Genomic DNA, 17002 nt, shown 5'->3' with positions numbered 1-17002 from the left:
TAACCAAAATCAATTAAAAATGAGCTTGTTATTCTTTTGCAGTTCTAAGCCCTGTGCAGCTACTATTATTTTCACAAACAGCAATAACAGAGGTATTTTAATTTAATCATAAGTACAAAGTACAAATTTCAGGTACTATATTTTTGCTACATTAATAAAAAATATTTCTCTTAAATGGAATCCATTGTAAATCTGTTCTACAACAAGCTTACATACAACAATAAACAATGTTTTATGATTATTGATGAAGAAAATAATCCATGGTTTAAAGCAAAATATATTGCACAGATATTAGAGGATAAAGATACTGATGATGCAACTGGAAAACATGTTGATATTGACGATAAAGTAAAATATGATCAATTTTCTAAACCAGGGTTTAAAACTAATGAAAAATCGCCAATATTTATCAACGAATCTGGATTATAATCACTAATTTCATCTTCTGAAAATGAAGTTTTATCATCAATTAAAAAACATGGTGAATATAGGACGATTGATGCCTATATATATCAAATAAAAGACAAAGATAAATGTATAGAACAACTACAAGAACTGAATAAATTAAACACAGAAATAATTCAATTAAAAGATGGTCACATTCAAAATATAAAACAGTTAATATTGCATTAGAAATAAGAGGTAAAGAAATGAAGAAATAAATAGTTTATTACTACATGTAGTTCCTAAAACAATTGATGTCAGTTTAAGACCAACATTCACCCATTTAAAATTATTTGCAGATGAATATGAATATAACTATTATGTCATTAGAACACAAAGAAAAAATTTACAGAAACAACTATATAAAACCAAAGAAAGACATCCAAATTGTGTTGAGATATGTTGAGGGTTGAACTTGAATCCTAATTCAATAAATCTGTATGAACATAAATTTAATTATTGTCTGTCATCTGAACTATTTCAATATTTTGAATAATATACACAAGAACAATTGTTTAGGAACATAATTAGTCTGCATCATCATCAAACTGAACTACTATAAAATAACTTTATCTTTAATCACCCAACTGTTATGTGAATTATCAGATCCTTACCATTTAACATAAACTTTATCCCGTTTCTCTCTTAAAACATTTAAAGCTAAATATACATCTGGATATTTCGTTTTTTCTAGTTCTTGTTCATAAAAATTTCCTTTTATATCTATTAATTTACATGTAGTTCGATTAGAATAAATACATATTCAATTCCAAACATTTCTATTGACCATTTAGCTGTATATCCTTCTTCAAAAAGACCTTTAAATTTTCTAATCTTCACTTTATCACGTGTTGTAAATTTGGGGTCAGCTGAAGCCGACTTTTGCATCATCTAATAGCTGTTTATAGTCAGCAACTAGGTACCATGTTACTTGTTTTTAGATATTTTTCATTAAATCCTATTGGTTTCCTTGTTATTGTAGAAAGTTTTGTATTATTGAATTTATGAACTAGACTCTTAACTAAGTTAATGCATCTATAATTTCCTTGTAAAGCAAATTTGTTCCACATCTTTTCTCTAGGCGTAATGTTAAATCATTCAAAAATAGATGCTTATCTTTTAATAGGAACAACAAATGCATATTTTGAAAAAAACATAAATTATTGTTAATTAATATTAATAGCATTTGTTTATTCGAGAAATCACTTTTTAATTACCAGTAAACATTTCAACTAAATCAGCTTGCCATAAATCATCTATATTGAAGGAAACAAAATTTCTTCTTTTAAAATTGTTTCTCATTGGTTTACATAATTCATTAATTACATTTTTGCGTTTTTTATAATTTACTCTTATTACTTTTACATATTGTACAAAATCCTTCAATTCTTTGTATTTCATTTTTAGTTGTTACTCGATGTAGACTATGCATATCAGTAACCTTTTTTCATTTTAAAGAATAAATATGATAATCATGTGAAGTATGATTTTGAATTTACATATATAAAAATTTAAATAGATTAAAAATTTAATAAAGTTAAAGTTCATCTAATTTTTCCACTACTTCTAGATCTTAACCTACTTTTTGTCTAAGCTATTTTTAATTTCTGATTCTAATGATTTAACATAACTTTCTACTGAATCAATATTATTTAATGAATTAGTAAGATTTCATTTTGTATCTTTGATTACTTTATTATTATGCTCCAAAATACTATCTATTGTACCATTTCTGTTGTTTAACTCTGAAAGAATCATGTTATATTCTTCTTTATTAACATAGTAATTAAAAGCCTTTTCTATTTATTTTTTTAAAAAACGTCTTAAAAGTATTGTAGTTATCTTGATGAATCTGATTAATTTATTTAATTAAATTATGTATTGTTGACATAGTTATTAAATTGTGTTAAAATAATTGTATATACTGGTTTTGTACCACATTCCTTTTGTAAATATTGTTTAGTGACAGCATCATAACCATAAATTGTAGCTTTTAAACATTTATTTAGTTTAAAAATCACATGTAATTCATTGTTAAGTTGTTTAATAACACTTTCTATTTTTGGATCAAGTCTTGCACATAGTGGTTTAATAATAACACTTTCTAGTGGTCCAGTTAAGGTTGATAATACATTCCCACCACCTTTAGGCCGCAGTTTATTTCCAGAAATGTCCATTTATTAAACATAAGATATCATTAAAAGTATAATAATCACATAGTAATTTTAAAAAGAATAGACATAAATGACCACATATTACATCATCAAAATATTGTATTCTTTCGGTATTGTAATATTGTTCTTTTTTTCCTACATAGTTAACTAAATATTTTGGTGTATTACAACCAAATGAATCGAAAACAACTTTTTTAGTATTATTTTTATAGTAACAAATCCAATGTGTGTACAGGACTATCAGATGTATCTAAATTAAATGTACCACATTCATGGAAGAAATCCTCCTTCATGTTGTGTTAGTCCTTTACCTTCTTTCTTTTTGTTAGATATTCAATATTTTTTTTTAACAACAGACATACCTAAGTAAGTAAATTTCCACAAGTATTTTTATCTTTATTACATGTTTGTGGCTAGGTTAAAAGGGTTCAATTGCATTTAATTGTTCATTATTCTGTTTTAATTTAATTGATGTTGTATTTGTTTTGCAAGTAGGTAGCAAAGTATCAATTATAAAGTTATTCACTTATAGAGTTAAAAATTTAATAAATATTTTTATATAGTTTAAGATGTACTAAAATTTTTTATACTTATAATCCTCAACCATTTTCATCAACCTTAATTCCCATACCTAATTTTCGTTTACCATACATTGCTTCTCTAACTGCTGCTGCTGCAACCTTTACACCAAATGAAGCATCATTTGCATACATTCTTTCTTTTGCAGCTAATTCAAGTTCTTTATCAGCTATATGTCTTTTTTATAAATCTTCATTATCACTATAAGCCATATCTTGTTTTTACAAGCTTCATCTAATGGATTTATACCTTTATCACCTCTAGCTAGTCCTTCTTCTAAATTTGTACCTGGATCACAGTAATTATAACCAGAAAGATGCACTTCAAATGGTAATTTGTTAATTAAAGTATTTAATAATCCTGTTCCATATTTATCACTTTTCCAAAATGTATGTGGAAGATTATTCTAAAATCTAGTTAAATATGGAATTCCTTATGGATAATCAATTATAAAATCAGTAAATTTATATGTTAACATTTGTGCAATACTAACTTTTTCATTATGATAATTCTTATTTGCAGCTAGTTCCTCACCATGAATAACTGCTAATTTATCAATTAATTGTCTAACATCATTCATCCAAACACATTCAATTGATTTATTTTTATATTTTTAAGTAAACCACGTCCAATAGCTTTACTTGAAGATGAAGAAGAATCTGATAATGTCAGTTGATTTACTTTTGGAAAATATACATTATCAATTCCTTTTATTAGTTTGTTGTACTTTTTATCTCTACTTGATTTTATTTTATTTGGATAAGTTTAAGAATATGGTCCTCCTGAACCGTACAATATATCTGCATAATTTGATAGAACAACAGAATTAAACTTTTCATATAAATCATCTATAGTAACTTGTTTTTAGTTAAGAGATTCATTCATCTATCGGTACCTTCAAAGTCTTTTGCACCAACTTTTAATCTATCACCATTAAAAATTACAGGTCATTTTGAAACAAATTTAATGCCCCAACAAGTTTTAATCCGAAATTTGGATCTTCTCTATGATTAATATACGTTAACATTATTTCACTTGCTTCTATTAACATTTTTACCAACATTTGTTTGTGCTTCACAAAATTATTATTATCATATTGTGGCTCTTTAATTTTCCTACCATTTTCAGGTTGTTTCCCTTCTGTTGCTTTCCTTAATTTCTCCTCTTGTTCATTTTTATTTAATACATCTTGAATTACTGATTCACTTAATGTACACTCATATTGTCGAGAAATATTATCATCAGACCAATCTTTTAACGATTTAATTGGTTATAAGTATCCAAATAAATGATGACGATATGGAATCATTTGTTCTTCTACTTCTCTATTTTATCCAATTGCTTTTGAAACATTATCACCTAATCCTTCAATTTCTTGTCTTAGCTTTTCGATGGCATCAATATTAGGTTTGATCTTCCTTTTTAGATTTCTCATAATCTGTTCTTGGTTGCTTTTTCTAAAGCTTAAATCGTTCTTTTAATTCTTCAGCTTTCTTTCTATTTTCTTTAGCTTGTGTAACATCTTTTTCATCTTACCTTGGTCACATTTATTAAGGAAGAAAAAACATTAATTATATTTAACATTTATGTTTAACATTCATGTTCAATGTTTATGTTTAACATTAATGTTTATGTTTTTATTTAAAGTTTATGATGTTAAGAAATGTTGTATTCTATTTCTAAACTTACCTTCATTTGGTTTTCTAGTCATGTCTATAGTGAAAAATCCAAACTCATCATTCCAACATTTACTAAACATTTCTTTAAATCATAAAATTTAAAATTTCACCAACAAATTCATGTTAATTATGATTTAAATTGGTATCATCTTGTGTAAAGATACTTATAAAATTTAGGTTATCTCTGACTAACTGTTGAATAGATTTGAGCTAAATAAAAACAATCTATACCTTTGTGTCTGTCTCTAGAAAAATATTCGCCAACTATGTCCTGGTTTTCAAGAATGAAATCATTGAATACCACAACTGATTTATTTTTGCATTCATCTAAAGGAATAATTTCTTCATTTTTTTAATAAACCCAACAATATTTTCATTATTTTATCTTCAATTTTTGTAAATTGTTTTATAAATTTTCGATATTTTATTGCTCTAAACTTTTTGAATAAATATGTAAATGATTAATTTATGCACTTTTCAGATAGTGAAAAAAAATTTATATTCTTTAAATGGACAACGCTATGCCACAATGAAGACTGTGTAATGAATGTGTGATTAAAAAAGTATTGAAGAATTTCATAAATATCAAACAGGTGGTCATTCTTATTTATATAAAGACTGTAAGAAAATTAAAGTTACTTGTGGATGTGGTAGAACTGTAAATAAGTTTTATTTCAAAAGTCATTTACAAATGACAAATCATAATAATCTTATGGCTGTTGAAGCTGAAAGTAAATAATCTTAGAAAACACGTTTTTCACAAAAGTAATAAGCAGAACTTTTCTTGGGGCTAAGGAAATATCTAAAAATGCTTTTTTATATAGTTATCCTTAACATAATTTTTAAAAACACGTTTTTCACAAAAGACAAGAATAAAATAATTTTGGGATTAAAAAAAGTTGTTAAAATAATTTTATGTACTTACTCTTTAGCATAATCTTAAAAAACATGTTTTTCACAAAAGTAAAAAATAAGACAATTTTTGGTGCTAAAAAAATTGTAAAAAATATTTTTCATAATTTTTTTTTAAAAATAATGCTTAATTCTCTAATTACATTACATTCACCTATGGGAAATATATGTAAAATAAATATTTTTTAAAGTTATATTACATTAATATTTTATATTATAATCTCTTACATTATTATTAGGTAAAATGGATAGTGGATAAAAATGTATGTTATGGATAACTAGGTCAATTTTATTAAAATGTCGTCAGTGTTAACTAACGATAATTTTATTTTCATGAACTTGAGCTAATGAGCCAGAACATACATTTTTTATCTATTTATATACATGTCAGAAGGTTCGTAATTTTCACATATACTGAGACACAATGTAAGTGATGTGTTATTTTTAATATTTTTTGTAATCTAACTGCCATATGAATGGCATGATAGTACCATTCTACACATACCCTATCCTTTGTTTTCATATTTTGCTGTACACAACTTGATAATGGGCGAAAGATCAAAACTGCAGTCGTGGAAATAAATAATTTATACAGTTAATGGTAACTACGTTGCCTTTTAAAAAATCATACTGCATTACTTTTATGCATGTGCGATGATTTCGAATTTAGTCCTTACGCGAGTTTACTTTCTGAACTGAAAAGATATACCTACAGATGGAGAATGATGTGAGTACACAATGGTTATTGTTTGTGTCTAAACCTACTGGAATTATTCACGGGCAGGTCACACAAGAAAATGTGCAAGGAACACTTACGTTCAATGTATGGCATCTTTCTGACTTTGTAAAAGATCTAATCTTCAACATGAGGGACTTGGGAGCATCGAACCAACACATTACATTGGCATTTGGCTGTGGGGCAACAGCAGCAGAACATGGAGCAAGAAGTATGGTTCGAGGCAACAAAGTGGTGAGATCACCAACTATCACAGACTGACTGATGAAATCGATATTGAGATCTGTGGTTGCCATGTGTCGTTTACTACTGACACTGTATCACAGGCTGTGTAATGTAGAGACAGAGTCAGCTGGGACACTTAGCGGCGTTCTGTGGTGTTCAGAGTTGGGTGTTGCTTTTGCCTGTGGCAGCCAGTTCCACGCTTCTTTGTTCCCAGGTGACCTGGTGGAAGGTCGCGGCAAGCAGCGTTCGTCGAAATGGCTGCCTCCCCATCCCATATAAACAAACATGTGTCAGAAAAACTTGTGACCACATCATGTGGAAGACATACCGAACAGTCCTTCGGAATTTCGAAAATTGTTGAGAGATTTGGAAACGAAACTATTATCCTGATTGGTTTGTAGACTGTATGATACTGGAAAAATACAATCAGAATCTCAGGAAAATGGCTCCACACTGTTCTGGTGCTTCCAAGTGCAGGTAACTGTGAGAACATCAGCACAAAGCCAAAGAAAGACTAAATTAATGAAGTCTTAATCGGGTAGGTAGGTTAGAAATTTTAAAAGGAAAATGGATAGGTTAAAGTTAGATATAGTGGGAATTAGTGAAGGTCAGTGGCAGGAGGAACAAGACTTTTGGTCAATTGAATACAGGGTTATAAATACGAAATCAAGTAGGGGTAATGCAGGAGTAGGTTTAATAACGAATAAAAAATTAGGAGTACAGGAAAGCTACTACAAACAGTATAGTGAATGCATTATTGTGGCCAAGATAGACATGAAGCCCACATCTACTACAGTACTACGAGTTTATATGCCAACAAGCTCTGCAGATGACGAAGAAATTGATGAACTGTATGAGGAGGTAAAAGAAATTATTCAGGTAGTGAAGGGGGACGAAAATTTAATAGTCATGGGTGACTGGAATTCAAGAGAAAGAAAAGGGAGAGAAGGAAACATATTAGGTGAAAATGGACTGGAGCTAAGAAATGAAAGAGGAAGCTGCCTCATTGAATTTTGCCAGAAGCATAACTTAATCCTAGCCAACACTTGGTTCAAGAATCACGAAAGAAAGTTGCATACATGGAAGAACAGTGGAGATACTAATAGGTATGAGATAGATTATACAATGGTAAGACAGAGATTTAGGAACCAGGTGTTAAATTGTAAGACATTTCCAGGGGCAGATGTGGACTCTGACCACAACCTATTGCTTATGAACTGTAGATTAAAACGGAAGAAATTGCAAAAAGGTAGGAATTTAAGGAGATGGGACCTGGATAAACTGACTAAACCAGAGGTTATACAGAGTTTCAGGGCGAGCAGAGGGGAACAATCGACAGCAATGGGGGAAAGAAATACAGTAAAAGAAGAATGGCTAGCTTTGAGGGATGAAATAGTGAAGGCAGCAGAGGAACAAATAGGTAAAAGGTCGAGGGCTAGTAGAAACCCTTGAGTAACACAAGAAGTATTGAATTTAATTGATGAAAGGAGAAAATATAAAAGTGCGATAAATGAAGCAGACAAAAAGGAATACCAACGTCTCAAAAATGAGATCGACAGGAAGTGCAAAATAGCTAAACAGGGATGGCTAGAGGACAAATGTAAGGATGTAGAAGCCTATCTCACTAGGGGTAAGATAGATACTGCCTACAGGAAAATTAAAGAGACCTTTGAAGAAAGAAGAACCATTTGCATGAATATCAAGAGCTTTGATGGAAACCCAGTGCTAAGCAAAGAAAGGAAAGCAGAAAGGCGGAAGGAGTATACATAGGCGACGTACTTGAGGACAATATTATGGAATTGGAAGAGGATGTAGATGAAGATGAAATGGAAGATATGATACTGCGTGAAGAGTTTGACAGAGCACTGAAAGACCTGAGTCGAAACAAGGCCCCCAGAGTAGACAACATTCCATTAGAACTACTGACGGCCTTGGAAGAGCCAGTCCTGACAAAACTCTACCATCTGGTGAGCAATATGTATAAGACAGGCGAAATACCCTCAGACTTCAAGAAGAATATAATACTTCCAATCCCAAAGAAAGCAGGTGTTGACAGATGTGAAAATTACCGAACTATCAGTTTAATAAGTCACAGATGCTAAATACTAACGGGAATTCGTTATAGACGAATGGAAAAAAAATGATAGAAGCTGACCTCGGGGAAGATCAGTTTCGATTCCTTAGAAATGTTGGAACACATGTGGCAATACTGACCCTACGACTTATCTTAGAGGTAACATTAAGGAAAGGCAAACCTACATTTCTAGCATTTGTAGAGTTACAGAAAACTTTTGGTAATGTTGACTGGAATACTCTCTTTCAAATTGTAAAGGTGGCAGGGTAAAATACAGGGAACGAAAGACTATTTACAATTTGTACAGAAAGCAGATGGCAGTTATAGGAGTCGAGGGGTATGAAAGGGAAGCAGCGGTAGGGAAGGGAGTGGGACAGGGCTCTAGCCTATCCCCGATGTTATTCAATCTGTATATTGAGCAAGCTATAAAGGAAACAAAAGAAAAGTTCGGTAGGTATTAAAATCCATGGAAAACAAATAAAAACTTTGACTTTCACCGATGACATTGTAATTCTGTCAGAGACAGCAAAGCACTTGGAAGAGTAGCTGAATGGAATGGACAGTGTCTTGAAAGGAGGGTATAAGATGAACATGAACAAAAGCAAAATGAGGATAATGGAATGTATTCGAATTAGGTTGGGTGATGCTGAGGGAATTAGATTAGGAAATGAGACACTTAAAGTATTAAAGGAGTTTTGCTATATGGGGAGCAAAATAACTGATGATGGTCCTAGTAGAGAGGATATGAAATGTAGAATGGCAATGGCAAAGAAAGTGTTTCTGAAGAAGAAAAATTTGTTAACATCGAGTTTAGCTTTAAATGTCAGGAAGTCGTTTCTGTATGTAGTGTAGCCATCCATGTATGGAAGTGAAACGTGGACGATAAATAGTTTAGACAAGAAGAGAATAGAAGCTTTCGAAATGTGGTGCTACAGAAGAATGCTGAAGATCAGATGAGTAGATCACATAACTAATGAGGAGGTATTGAATAGAATTGGGGAGATGAGGAGCTTGTGGCACAACGTGACTAGAAGAAGGCATCGGTTGGTAGGACATGTTCTGAGACGTCAAGGGATCACCAATTTAGTACTGGAGGGCAGCGTGGAGGGTAAAAATTTTAGAGGGACACGAAGAGATGAATACACTAAGCAGATTCAGAAGGATGTAGGCTGCAGTAGGTACTGGGATATGAAGAAGCCTGCATAGGATAGAGTATCATGGAAAGCTGCATCGAACTAGTCTCAGGACTGAAAACCACAACATCAACAACATCAAAATTGTAGACAAAGGTCCATACGAACTAAAAGAATTCTGCTACCTTAAGCACAAACTGACTCATAATGGACAAATGAAAAAGGACATAAAAAGTAGACAAGAATTTTCAAAGAGGACATTCCTGCCAAAATATATCACCCAATATCAAATGTCTGTCTTTATTTGAGGACAAATAACTGAACATGTAAGTTTGGAGGGCAGGATTGTATGAAAGTGAATCAAGGACATTTGGAAAATCGGATCAGAAGAAAATCGAAGCATTTGAGATGTGGTGCTTCAGAAGAATGTTAAAAATTAGATGGACTGATAAGACAAGAAATGATAAGGTTCTCAACAGAACGTTGAAGAATGGAACATACAGAACGCTTTGGTATGAAGATGGGAGAGCATTTTGTTCTTCATCTTGCATTCTTACTGTTCCCTCTTGGTTCTTGTACTTACTGTATATTACTCCTCCTTCGCTGCATTTTACTTTTCTCAGTATTTTGAACATTTTGGACAATTCCAGATGATTTTTCTAGGTCGACAGGTCCTATGAATGTGTCCATTTTATTTTCTAGTTTTGCTGCCCTCATCAATTACATCGTCAGGCGTGCTGCTATCTTGTAGTGTTACCCTTCCGACAGCCAAAATGATCCTCATCTGTCATATACACTATTTTCTTTTCTATTACTCAGTATATACACTATGTGATGAAAAGTCCCCAAAAACATACTTTTTAATATTAGGGGCATTGTGCTGCCACCTGTTGCCATGTACTCCATATACGCCACCTCAATAGTCATTAGATATCGTGAGAGGGCAAAATGGGGCGCTCTGCGGTACTCACAGACTTCAAACGTGGTCAGGTGATTGGGTGTCACTTGTGTCATACGTCTCTATCCGAGATTTCCACTCTCCTAAACATCTGTAGGCCCACTGTTTCCGATGTGATAGTGGAAACGTGGATACGTACAGCACAACAGCGTACAGGCCGACTTCGTCTGTTGGCTGACAGTGATGGCAGATAGTTGAAGAGGGTCTCAATGTGTTGTACGCAGACATCTATCCAGACCGTCACACAGGAATTCCAAAAGTGCCTCATAATCCCCTGGAAGTACCATGATAGCCGGAAGGTGAAAAAACTTGGATTTCACGGCAGAGCACCTGCTTATAGGCCACAAATCACGCCAGTAAATGAAAAACGACGCCTCGCTTGGTGTAAGGAGCGTAAACATTGGACGAATGAACAAGGGAAAAACGTTGTGTGGAGTGACGAATAACGGTAACAATGTGGCAATCCGATAGAGGGGTACAGGTATGGCGAATGCCCAGTGAACATTATCTGCCAGCGTGTGTAGTACCAATTGTAAAATTCGGAGGCGGTTTTGCTATGGTGTGGTCGTGTTTTTCATGGAAGGGGCTTGCAACCGTTGTTGTTTCGCAAGCCAATATCACAGCACAGGCCTACGTTGATTTTTCAAGCACCATATTGTGTCCCACTGTTGAAGTGCAATTCGGGGATAGCGATTCCGTCTTTCATAATGCAGGACCTGAATCCTACAGAACACCTTTGGTATGTTTTGGAACGCCGACTACGTGCCAGGCCTCAGCGACCGACGTCGATACCTTTCCTTAGCTTAGCACTCTGTGAAGAATAGGCTGCTGTTCCCTGAGAAACTTTCCAGCACCTGACTGAACGTATGCCTGCAAGAATGGAAGCTGTCACAGAGGCTAAGAGTGGGCCAACACCATACTGAATTCCAGCATTACCGATGGAGGGCGCCACGAACTTGGTAGACATTTTCAGCCAGATGTCAGGATATTTTTGATCACATAATGTATTATTCCTGTCGACAAATTCCATTGACTAGGTGTTATGCTAATTGTGTCATAGGCGTCGCTAGTACCTGCTCTTGTCTACAGTATTCAGTCTAACGGAGTACCGTCATTCTCATGTAGTCTAGACGCCAACTTGTATAGTTCTTGGTTGACAATTATATCTATCTTTGTTTGTCCAATTTCTGTGATGGCCTTTTCTTAAGTGTCTATTCCTGCCTATATGGTATTCATCAACGTTGTATCTACAGCTTAAGTGAAATTCAGATGCATTACATGATTTTCTTGTACTTCAGTGTGCCACTACTTTCCATATAAATTCTTCCAGACCATTCCCTTCATCTTCAGCCCATAATTTATTGCTATTCAATGGACATCTGAGGTTATATCTGCCCCTGGGTATGCCTCACAGTCGAATTTCTGTCTGACCTGGACATAACCTAAGGCTGATACTTTCCTGTGGCTCGATCCTTTTCTAAGCATACCTGCTGTGGGGAAGCAAGAGTTTTCGATAACTAGCGACTGTTGAAAGTTAAAACAAATAGCGGCAGAGACAGAGAGACAGAAAGGGACTCCCCTGTTTTCCACTCCGCTACAAGGCGACCATGACTGTTTCTACTGCAGCCATAATGTTATGAAATTGCAGCACGTAAAATTTTGATATTTTTATCATTATATAATTCGTTAATAGAAAGGCGAAGAAACATGTAAGAGTAATGCATCCACAGTTTGAAACAGTTGCTCCAAAAATCGATGTTTTACGGTGTTTTACATCTATGTCAACTTAAAGATGCAAAGCTACAATTTTTGTATTACGTGTATTCTGATACAAACTATAACATATGGAATTTACATTAATTTCTGTCATCAATGATAAAACCAGCTATAGTTGCAAAATTTTACTACTGTAATTGATTTTATCACTGGTGACGGATATCAACAGTTGTGCATGTCCCATCTAGAGAAATGCGTGCTGCTCGTGTACAATGCATGTTGTAGTGTTGAGTTACTCAGATGTCAGGTTATATATAAGAGAGTGGGCGAATGCCTTAATTTTATCAGGTGAAATAAAAGCGTGAAAATGTAAAGTGCTTGTTATCCACTTTAAACTATTTCTAAGGCCACCGGCTCTACCTTTCCTTGCGACTAATATTGTCTGTTCTGCTGGGGTTGGCATCGTGTAGTGGGTCTCTGTACCCTCTGGAGCGTATGTGCGTCAGTGGGCGAATCGCAGCACCAGATGGCCTCAAAACTCTAAGAAGTTCTGAAGAAAATGGCAGCACCTTCCTGCATTCTCGCTTTTACCACAAGAACAATGCCACGAGTCAGACATTCGTGCTGACGTCTTGTGTAAGTACAGTCTAAATCGTGTCACATCACATAGTGGTCTTTTAATTCCGGACCTGTGCCCCAGCTTTATGCTGAGTATCCCGTGGACTCTCCCAAGAGAGCAGCCGTGTTCACAGATCTGCGTAGACGCGCTCCTGGCTTTACGACCACTCAGGCGTCCTGCCACGTCCCCATATGCCCGCCAAACGATCCGATCTCAGCCTCATAGGAAATGTCTGCGACCAGCGTGTGGAGAGTGGCGGTCTCAAAGTCCCTGCGATCTGGCGGCTCTACGGGATCTACTGAGTGACGTCAGCTGAGCACGACACAGCTAGAGAAACTTGTGGAGGCTCTCTGTCGGTGAACTCAGGCCCTTGTCAAGGCTAGAGGCGGTGTGCTCTACTGCTGTGTTAGCATGATCTCTCCTTATCTGACATCGACTGAAATCTGTCCTCAACCTTCATGTTTATTATTTGTAACCTTGTAAGTAAACATAACCAACTTTACCTTCTGTCTTAAGGAGAAAGAGGTAGACCTGCAATATCTCTACCCTAAAAAACCGAACACACACTCCCTCTTTAAAAAATGATCATAATTATGATAATATTAATCTTAGATTTCTTGAATGCATAGCTTTTAAACTTTTGCACATGCAGGTTGCCTGTCACTGGCTGCGTCCTACTGCAGCTGCCTAATGCACGGGTGCAGACTCCTGTACAGGGAGTTGGGGGAGAGTGATACTCAGAGCCCTCGTACCCACTTCATGTTGAAAGTGCGGGAAGAAGTGAGTGGAGCCTATCACGTCTGTCCCATGTATTTAAAAACTTTCTTCTACAACTAGAACACATATTATTCAACATGAAAAACAGTTAAACCATATGAGCAGATAGTATCTCAATGCCATGCACATATATGGCTGATACTGTTTAGCAATATTCTAGTATTAACATTCCGCCGCAGTTATATATAAAACATACACACACCTCTGTGATGGACAGAGGCAGAATGGTTTTTGAAAATATTACATCTTCAAAGCAAGCCCCTTAATCAGTCACTTCGTGATTTTACGTCTCTGTCCTAATGTACCAATGAAGTTGTTTGATGAGGTGAGAGGGTAGCGTTATCATTGTCATTCTTTCATTATGTAGAGGCACAACTGTTTGGGATAGGGAAAGTTAGTTTCGTGCAATATTCTGAGCACAGGTTACAGCCAGGTGCAGACCAGATTGCATTGAGCAATGCATACCAACAGTTTCGAAGTAGAATAGAGGCCGCAGGGCCGTCAAATTGCTGAAAGAGTATATGTAGCGGTTTTTCATGGCGCAAATCACAGGCAGAAGGAGCCCATGGCCAAGCCAGCGTGTCATCTGTACGTGAGGCGAAACGGCACGTTTAGCAAAACAGAGGCGCGCAGCCACATGAAAATAGGTGCCAATTCACTAACAAAGAATTCAAGTGTGGTAGCTCTCTTGGATGGCGGGGCATGTCACACCACCGGGCTACATGCAGCAGCAGGTGGAGCGCCAGCATCCCAGTCCATGGCAGGTCGTTGGTTCGACCCTCTGAGGCTGACGCAGGTTCCATAGCCACGCAGTCAGCCAGCGGCAGGCCACTCTTTGCCTCACTACCACTGACAGTCATCTTGGCTCCTAAAACATGACCCGAACCACGCTGGCGACGAAACATGGTGCGGGACATCCTGCATTGGTCAGTGGGCAGTGATGAGGCAGCGCATGAGGGAGGCTGTTGAATCAGCTGCTGGCACAGCCCTGAGTCGTCATATCACTGCTGCCGTACGAGGCCGACACATTAGCAGAGCGTTGCACTGGGTCACTGAGGTGGCGCCCTCACCATTGTGGGACCCGGTGGGTGATGCAGACCGGGGGGAAAGGGGGCACTGTAGTTGGAAACCATAAAATCGTTTGGAAGTTATTGTTGAGTTTTAATACATTACCCTGACACCACATGCCATCTGAATTAAGAAGAATCTAACTTCACTCAACTGTTCTTCTCTCCATTTACTTGGTCTTCTCTATGATTGCTCCAACTATATCTCAAGGTACAAATAATAGCGGAAAGAAACACTCATAAGCCTTCGTTTGCCTCGTGTAAGAGTTAGTCGAATAGCCACATGTAACGATGCCAACAGGTCACAACTCACTCGAGCTTTGACGTTTAAATGTTGCAATTTGCCCGTCATTGTGTACTGCTACTGCAGGTGCCACACTAACACTCCATAACTGGGTGGCCACAGTGGGCTGGAGTGAGTGGGAAACAAGTGATACACATGCGTTAAAATGTTATGTGTTCGGAGGGTCATAACTGCATACTGTCAACATTATAGACTACCTGAATGACCACATTACACTTTATTTAACAATAATGTACTTCCAAATAAGATACTCACCAGTTTTATACATCCACTCAGAGTCAGGTAGACGCCAGCTCTCACATCTCATCCTGCCGACCGTGGCTCTTGTGATGCGCCGCACAGCTTGGAGTGACTGACACAGGATATGCCTCAGATCATCCGTCTGCAGCGTTGTCATGTTCCATTCCATGTTGTTCAACCTTTCAAAATAAAATGGAGTCAGCTGATGTAACAAATGATATTCTGAAACTTGACTGTGTTTTATTGAATAGAATAGTGAAAACTAAACTCAGCGTGACCCTTCTCCAGTTTTTATGTTTCCCAGTGATAGAGGTCGCCAGGCCATTAGAGATGAATCAAGGAGTTAGACAGGTATTCTGGCGTAACTTGTGACTGGATGCGAGTCTAATAACATATTCTGGTGAACTGATCGTTTCTGATGAAATACGAGCATACACATACAAATATGCAGCCTGAACTATGACTGGACAAGCACGACAGGCCGGCCGCGGTGGCCATGCGGTTCTAGGTGCTCCAGTCCGGAACCGCGTGACTGCCACAGTCGCAGGTTCGAATCCTGCCTCGAGCATGGATGTGTGTGATGTGCTTAGGTTAGTTAGGTTTAAGTAGTTCTAAGTTCTAGAGGACTGATGACCTAAGATGTTAAGTCCCATAGTGCTCAGAGCCATTTGAACCATTTGAACCAAGAACGACAAACCCCCTTTAAAGACATGGAGTGGGCACTCCCTCACAACATGTCTCACTGTCTGCCTCTTGGCACCATAGTCACAGGTAGCACTTCCACTATTAAACCCAGTTTTCAAGACGTAGTCATGTCTTCCTTGCGCCTTTGGGATGAGGTTTAATCTTGAGCTTTCCTGACAACAGAGACAAAACTGCACAACCTTATTCAGTTGGTGGACTCCGATATATAGGACTGAATTCTTATTGTACTCTGTCTTAGGAAGCAACCACTGACTGGGACCTGTTGTAGTCATGCCATAAATAGTCAACATCGCCCTTTCTGTCATAATTGTTTGAGCGATGTTCTCCCACGCTTTAGCACAATATGGAGCAGCTCAATATCCAAGAGAAATTGCACCATTGTTTTGTTCGTCAGCATTTCCTCCCCACTTGTTTCCAGAAATGTGGTACAGTTGATATAGAATAGGACCAAACGACTTTCACAGGTTTGCGCAGTTCTGCATAAATGACGGTGACAGGCAGAGGAAGACACCTAGGTAACTAAGGAGGTAGCTCCAGGGAATTTTGTTCCCATTGAGGAGCACATATGACTGCCTGTGTGCCTCTCTATCATGAAAATACAACTCTGTGAGCTCTGTTTCACTTCTGGTTTGCTGGAGTCTGTATTTGTAAAAGTACTCA

General features: G+C 36.3%; 1 protein-coding gene across 1 annotated transcript in view; it reads left to right on the top strand.

Moving 5' to 3' along the window:
• The window catches only part of LOC126302897 (uncharacterized), an 84491-nt gene extending 79071 nt beyond the window's left edge, over positions 1–5420 (top strand). The window contains exon 3 of the mRNA XM_049991752.1: positions 5358–5420. Coding sequence (XP_049847709.1) covers positions 5358–5420 — 63 coding nt within the window. The remainder of the gene's footprint in view (positions 1–5357) is intronic.
• The last annotated feature ends 11582 nt before the right edge of the window (positions 5421–17002 follow it).

This window comes from Schistocerca gregaria, unplaced genomic scaffold (genome assembly GCF_023897955.1).
Source record: "Schistocerca gregaria isolate iqSchGreg1 unplaced genomic scaffold, iqSchGreg1.2 ptg000180l, whole genome shotgun sequence".
Taxonomy (NCBI): domain Eukaryota; kingdom Metazoa; phylum Arthropoda; class Insecta; order Orthoptera; family Acrididae; genus Schistocerca; species Schistocerca gregaria.
This window is presented reverse-complemented; position numbering and strand designations above follow the sequence as displayed.